We start from the raw sequence: 7,947 nt of genomic DNA on the forward strand, positions 1-7,947 counted from the left end.
ATTAAGTAATTACTTGCGTCTTTGAATTCTTGTCTTGTTCTACCAACAGTGCAGTACCCCATGGGACTTAATATACTATGTTAAGCAACAAATGCTCTCATTTGAGAAGTTGGAACCATCAAATGTTTGGCATTTTTGCTTGAAAACGGACCTAAAGGATTAACTGAGTATTAAAAAAGGTTGTTGACTCATATTCTGTCAATCGACTTATCGTCGCAGCTCTGCTTGGCAACATGCGGGAGCTTATGTGCGCTCTTTTCTCCACCATCACTTGCCTAACACATGCACACCTATCTGTATACAGGTGTGGAGAGATAACGTTTGCTTGAAAGACTATGAAAAATCATAATAATCCTCCTTAGAATAACTATTACACGTACAATAGGCATAACCTGGAGATAAGCATGTGATGTAGATAAAGACCTTCATTGAAGATAAGACTTCACTGATCGCGAGGGGGGTGTTACAGCAGCACAAAGACAGTTTAATGAAATAAATCAGATAAATAAGAGATATGGAATTTAAAAATATATAGGCTACATTACAATATCTTATACTACGTGCAAATATTTTGGTGACACTGTCTACAGCTTAATGTGTATCAGAGACAGCTTGACACAGGGATGTGACAGGTCATCGGGTTCAGTGACAGTCATACCAGTTTCAGAGATGAACAAGCTAAACATGCATCTCTGGCAGTCTGATTCAGATCTTCATCCCCCAGCGGTCTCGGGATGGATTGTGCTGAGTGTGGTGCAGGGATAAACCTGTGATTTATTTGTATTTTGAGGTATTACGCAGAGAAAGGTGCAATAAATGCCTCACAGAAATTATGTCCTGCTTCCTTTGAGTCTCCTGGACATTAAGCAGCATTTATTTCCTCCTTGTTCTACTGTACTCTCTGCTAATTGGAATTTATGGGCCTGCTGCTAATTGCAATGAAGGACTGCGCACATGTGTAACAGTTCCCTGAGCAAGAAAAACAATCTCTCTTTTTGGCAGGTTACAGTAATTTACATTTATTGTGCACAAATGCAAGCTATCTAAACATCACACACATTTGCTCTTTGCTGACATTATGACTAGTATTAATAAAAGCAATCAATATATGTGCTATGATGATTAACAGGGGACCAACATGTATGCATCTTTTATCACTAATTTGCTGATTTATAATATGCATTAGGCTTCAGGATGCACTGTAATCTGACATGAATATTTATTTTATTTGCAGAGGCAACACACTTAGTTAATGCCTATCAGTCTCATGCAGTCTTATAGTGATATGTATGTCACTTTTATTTTATTTTAACTGATGACTATCTCATGTTGATCATCTGCAGAAGGTCAAAGGTCATCCATCTAATTCATTAGTAATAGTCTGTATCGCACACACACACATACACACTCCTACCTGTCTCTGGGGTCGATCCAGCTGGTGCACTGGTTAATGTGGTCAATGTAATAGACTTTGCCATCAAAGTCTCTGGCTTCCTCCCAACCCTCAGGTAGTGGCAACTCCTTCCTTGGCATGTCAGGCGAGTCTCCATGTAATTATCTCCTCTCTACTCAAAATCATAACGAAGGGAAACCATCGCTTCTCTCTGTCATCATCATCACCACTATCATCATCGACAGTATCAGCGGTTATTCCCAAAATTCCCGGTCTGGTGCGGTTTGGATTAGGCCATAATAATAATCCATAATAATCCACAGATTAACAAGGAATCAAACCCCCAGAGAGGGGACTGTTAAAGAAACTCAGAGGGTGAAACAGTTCCTGCAGGCTGCACTTGAGCACCAACTCATTTCTGTGCGAGTGTCAAGTCATCCGTAATATAAACACAACGGTCATGAAACAAAACCGCGTTGCTATATGACGTGTTTTTCCAGCTGTGAGCGCATGTTTCTGCAACTTTTACAGAAACTTTACACAGGCCTGGTTAGCAACTTCTGAAGTAAACTAACTACGATTATCCACGGTCCACAGAACACGGACGGTGCTGCTGCAAGTGTTACAACGTAAACAGAAAGGCAGCCTCACGTCCAAGTCCATAAAGCTCCGGATAAAGATGGAAAACGAGGGCAGTGATGTGTCCACAGCAGCTGTGTGTTACAGAGGGAACCGTCCAAGTGCCTGTTTTATCCTCTAAAATCCCCAAACTGGACTCGTTGCTTCTTGTTGCCGACAGGCCACCATGTTTAGCAGCAGTAACCGATGCTAGCCGCCAGCCGCGGGGTGACGAACACTGTGAACACCGCTGAGAGAAAAAAGTAACGACTGAATCCACGGCCGTTAAAAGCTGGTATATCCGTGAAAAACTTATATGTTAATCTCTTGTATTAACCGTTAAAAACCGGACGGGAGGGAAGCGGCGGCGGCGGCGGTAAAGTCTTTCCCCCAGTCCCGATGACTTCGGCCGGTCGACCGCTGTCAATGTACAAACAGTTACTACGACTTCCGGTTGTCATTTCAAAATAAAAGCTCGGTTGACCAATTCAGCCAGAAAAATAACACTTCCGGTCACACTTTTCAAATATAAAATATAAGATTTTAAACACACAACGTTACCTGAACGGGCTGTTTGATTAGATTATGGCTGGTGTTAATAAAAGCAATTAACTTCTCTGTTAAGTTGATGAACTGCATTATTGGTTTTGTTTAATAGACCTATCTAATGTTAAATGTATTGCAAAGTAAGGGACTGTCCTTTACTTGTCAGAGGAGGGGGGTAGCTGGGGTGTTAGTTTTTTTATCCTTACCTTAGCTACAAATATTTTTCCTGAAGTCTCCCTGAGTGACTTGGGGAAAATGCATGACCCTAACTCCACCATATTAACCAGAGACTCTGCTAAAAAACAAAGCATTGTCTTTGAACAGGAAGTTAAAAAAAAAAAAAGTCCTCATTTGGGGACAATGGGTTTATCTTTAATAGTTGCAAGCATGTAATAAATTATTGTTTATTGGATGGAACATATTTAAAAGTCTTGTGATATGTCATTTTGTAACTGTATTAAATTTTCCCTGCTTCGTACTCCAGTCTACAAATGTCCTTTGTGTCTGGAGGAACAGTCTGTCACATAAAATTAGCCTGTTTGAAACTCCCAGTGTCCTCAAACCAGTACTTCCTAATTAACAGCATTTTACCTCGTTACTGTTACTAAAATTGACCAAATTTGTGTGCCATGTCAAACTACAGACATAAAATTAGATCAGGTTTTGTACCTTGTCCACCTGTGTGTCAGGATCAGCTGTGGACTGAGAATAAAAGTGTCCATAAACAAGGACTACAGGTCTGAGATAAGCAGAATGAAGTTTAAGGTGCAGGAAACCCAAAATGTAATGTCCTCGTGTGAGGACGCAGGGTCTCAGGAGGATAGATTAGTCGTAAATTAGTTGGCAAAATTTTAAATGAGACAGGTAGAATAAAGTGATTCAGATGAAATATCACTATCCTAAGATCAGATTTGGTTATGTTTTTGTTTGTTTGTTTGTTTGTTTGTTTGTTTGTTTGTTTTGGACAGAAGTGTTTGTCCCACATAATGTGTTCAAGGACCATCAGAATTTTAAAAATCCAACGATAATCTCTGTATTATAGTTTCTGGCTATGACAAATGGTGTAACTGGTGATTTTCAATTAATTTTTTCTTTAAAAATTGGTGGTAAAAGAAATAAAAAACATCTTTATTTCTCCTATAGTCTGAACAGTGACATATTTAAGTTATCACAGTTTTGTTATTATTGTTTTATCAATATATTTTTCATTTATCGTTGTTTAATTGATTATTTCATTTGCATTGACTTTCCATTTCCTTGTGGTTGTGGCCATTTTAGATCATTTCACTCCTTTAACTTTTGTTTGATTCACCTGTTTAATATATGTAGCTACGTATTTAATTTCATGAGTATGTTTTATCCTTCACAGGCCTCTGTATTAACAAACTTTCAAGCCTGCAGCGCCCTCTGGTGGTGAACTTCTTGAACTGCTGAATGGATGCTCAGCGCTGAGAAATCCAAACTGACTTCAGGTTCATTTTACAGGCTGTATCTCAGGTACCTCTACTCTGATTACAGTCAAACTTGGGGGAATGAATCCTGACAACCGTGTGCCCCAAAATCTAAGAAATCGCACCATTTGTTTCAAAGGTCACACATTAATTTGAGGGCAAAGAAAGCACCTGGTCTTATTTTTGTTACAAGAGGCATTATGTAGTTTGCTTTGTTATAGTAATTCAAAAACACATTGATTACATAAATGCTAAAGACAAAAAAACATACATTAACTAAATACACAACTGATATATTATAAATCCTGCTTTTGTAATACATTATGGACTTAAGGACTTTTTAAATTATAGACCATGTTGAAAAAAAGTGTGTCACTGTGATGAGTTCCTTGGGTACATTTGTGTCTATATATCTATACACTGAAGAAAAAAAAATCCATTGATGGTTATTAAAAGGTGTGTGAAAAGTAAAAAGACACCTATCAGTAGGTGTCACAAATTGTGATCACAATTAAAGACGCCTATTTTGTCTTTAATTGATCTGAGGGTTGCCTGCAGTAAAGGGTGTATTCCAATTCCAAGTTGATTTATTCAATTCAATTCATTTTATTTATTTATTTTTCTGCGGTGGCAATTTACGATTTTTTAAAACTTATTTTCATTAATAAATCTATCAAGTTGCAGTATTTCCTGTTGCAGAAGCATCGACTCAAGTGTTCTTAAGTACTTTTAATTTACTTGAGTGTATCATTATGACATATTTCTACCCCAATACATTACATTTCAAATGGAAATATTATACTGTTATTCCACTACATTTATTTCACACAATTATTTATTATATTAAGATTTCAAATGTAAAAAAATCAACTTAATTTTAATCTCAAACATAAAACATGGTGCAGAGTTATGTAGACTGAACCACCAGTAAACAAAGTAGTAATAATTTGCTCCACCTCTGCCACATATAAAATGCATCTTACACATAAACCATCAGTTACTTTTGATACTTAAAGTACATTTTGCTGATATTCTAATACTATTGTACAATTAGTTGAGCAAAATTTTCAATGCAAGACTTTTACTTGAGGCTTGGACTGTTAATGGTGAAGGTAATGGTGAAAACATTTCTCACTATGTTAAGAATTTTTACAAACCCATTAATCAATTAATGGAGAAATAATGCAGATTAATACATAATGAAAATAATCATTAGTTGAAGTTTTATACAAAATAGTTGAAAGAATTCCATCTCAACCAGCTACAACAGTAAACTCCTGCTTGTGCATTAATACATGGGTAATAATCATGTAATGATACAGGTAATAACAGTATAACAGACACAGGGGACAGATTTCTACATTGTGTACTTTTACTTTTAGTACTTTAAGTACATTTTACTGATTTTATTTAGCCTATACTTTTACTTAACATTTTCAGTGCAGGACTTGCAATGGATCATTTTTACTGTGTGGGATTTGTGCTTTTATTTAAGTGTCAGTGTGGTTTGTCCATGGGAGAATAAAAAGGGCTGTTTTTAAGAAGAAAGTAGGCCTATGATGACAGAGCAGCTCATCAACACAACTTTTTATAAAGTTTACTGTTAAGATTCTTTGTGCGGAGTTTTATGGGCTGAGTCAGAAACCAGATGATGTCTGTAAAGCCAATTTAACAAGACCATAAATAAGACTGAGGCTTGACTCTAGATGGAGCACTTCACCTCAGCCTCCTCTCATGGATGGAGACAGACCCAATGAGGCCTCTCTGATGGTGGGAGCATCGATCTGATCTGTGATCAATACTGTTTATCCACCAGCTGATCCGCATGTTGGCTGACAGACTGTCGGGTGCAGCTCATGTGTTTCCGCTCACATGCAAATTCCAGCTGCTGTGCATTTGACTGCACGCGCTCACCTGCAGACCGGCGGCGGGCGGGTGCTGATGATGCCTTCATGTGCGATCGGAAATTTTTATAAATTGGCAATTCAGCGCGTGTGAGCCCAGAAGGTGGTGAACTAAGATTTTTAAAGGAGGGGCCTGTTACATATTATTGGTAGCAACATAGCTCAGCATAATTTTGCATAGGCCTACTTACTGAATCAGCATGCTTATAATTTGTACATGTTTTGGTGCCAACAAAAATATTTTTTCAATTATGGTGCCAAGAACAAAATAATGCACCGGACTGTGTATTTTTTGCAAAGAGGTTCATTCTTTAGGCCCAAAAAAGCTTTCATGCATGACAAGTCAACTTTTAACTGCAAGTCTGTATTACCAAATTCCAAATATGCTTGTGATTTGCAAAACCAGAACATAATCAAAATGAGCTTGAATTTGAATTAGAGTGGTAAATAGACATTTGGCTGGTTCAACCCTCAAGTAAAAGAAAGCCCTTCCCCTCCCTCATTATAGCAGCCATGGTGCCCATGGTGCCCTTGAGCAACTTCCATCTGCTCCAGTGGCCAACAGATCAATGAAGCTCAAATTACACTTTTCTCTGTGTGTGTCTGTGGTTGATGTATGTGTGGGCCTTCGGAGTAAATCATCCCTGGAAAAGTGAAATTAATCTGGATTTAAAAAAGAAATAAAAATATTTAAAGATCCCCCCAGGTGTGTTTTAAACTTTTAAACCATATAAACTAAGTTCAGTGTCTATAGCAAATATTGTTCACTCCAAAATTTCAACCACTGATGTCTCCTACTTCACTAAAAAGCACATTATCGGTGTATGTGTTTCAAGTCTCCACATCACACTCGAGTAAGCTGCATACTGGACCATGACTGACTCCAGATAGTTGTGATGTCATAAATCCTGTTTGAGGTGAGCACAGAGAAACTAGTGAAAGCAAACTGTTTACATGTCATTCTGTAAACTGAAGCCCAACAACGAGGAAACACATTTTTGAGTGGTGTGGGACTGGAAAACTTTTTTAGGAATACAGGGCTGTAAGGAAGTCACAACGGGCCCTGGTGCACACTATTGTGCATGTAGTGTCTCATCACATGATCAGATAGAGACTTGCATGCATACTACCCAGCAATCATCACTGTGTATCTCATATAAATATCAAAAAAAGTAGGAAATGAATCATTTAATTAAATAGTTTTTATGGTTTATTAATAGATTTTATAATTTATGGAGGATATATAATTTCCTTGTAGACTGCTACTGACAATTTTACAAAAAAAATCAATATATAAAAATAAAACCATGATGCATTTTTGTGGACATATACAGCAAATGGCATCATATTTAATTTACACACATACTTTTTTTTTCATCATTCCTCTTTGAACACAGGTGCACTTCAAGGGTGACAATCTGAATCACTTGCAAGGGCCCACTCTCTCTACAGCCCCACCCCACGGGCCCCACTGCAACCTCACTGCCTGCACTGTTTATATTTACACCCCTGCAGCAGTGGCAAAAAATTAAAATCAATAACAAATCATGCAGGGGGGAAAGCAGCCGCTGCACTGCTCTCCAAAAGATGAAACTACTTTAATCATCTTACTTTTCTGGTCACAATTTCTCCCTTTATTTCATTTGATAGGGACGATGCAGTTGAACACAATACTATGTACAGTATGAGACTGATGTGTTGCACAGACAATTTATAGCTATTGCTTTTATCAGTGATCATGTTCACCTCCCGACTGGACTATGGCAATGCATTATATCTGGGTGTCCCTAAATCTTCCTTGTCACGCCTGTAGCTTGTCCAGAATGTTCCTGCAAGACTAATGACTGGCACAAGGAAAAGAGACAGCATAACACCTGCGCTGGCATCCCTGCACTGGTTACCAGTCAATTACAGGATTGAATTCAAGGTTTTATTGTTTGTTTTAAGCTGTTAATGGCCTGGCTCCCCAATATATTTCTGATCTCCTATGTCCCCTTTTAAATTCCAGAGCACTCAGATCTTCAAACCAGCAGCT

General features: G+C 37.9%; 1 protein-coding gene across 1 annotated transcript in view; it reads right to left on the reverse strand.

Moving 5' to 3' along the window:
- The window catches only part of wwc1 (WW and C2 domain containing 1), a 67,774-nt gene extending 65,343 nt beyond the window's left edge, over nucleotides 1–2,431 (reverse strand). The window contains exon 1 of the mRNA XM_050039364.1: nucleotides 1,415–2,431. Within this exon, the coding sequence (XP_049895321.1) occupies nucleotides 1,415–1,533 (119 nt within the window). The 5' untranslated portion in view covers nucleotides 1,534–2,431. The remainder of the gene's footprint in view (nucleotides 1–1,414) is intronic.
- Between the last annotated feature and the right edge of the window lie 5,516 nt (nucleotides 2,432–7,947).

The sequence above is a fragment of the Epinephelus moara genome, chromosome 3, assembly GCF_006386435.1.
Source record: "Epinephelus moara isolate mb chromosome 3, YSFRI_EMoa_1.0, whole genome shotgun sequence".
In the NCBI taxonomy this organism is placed as follows: domain Eukaryota; kingdom Metazoa; phylum Chordata; class Actinopteri; order Perciformes; family Serranidae; genus Epinephelus; species Epinephelus moara.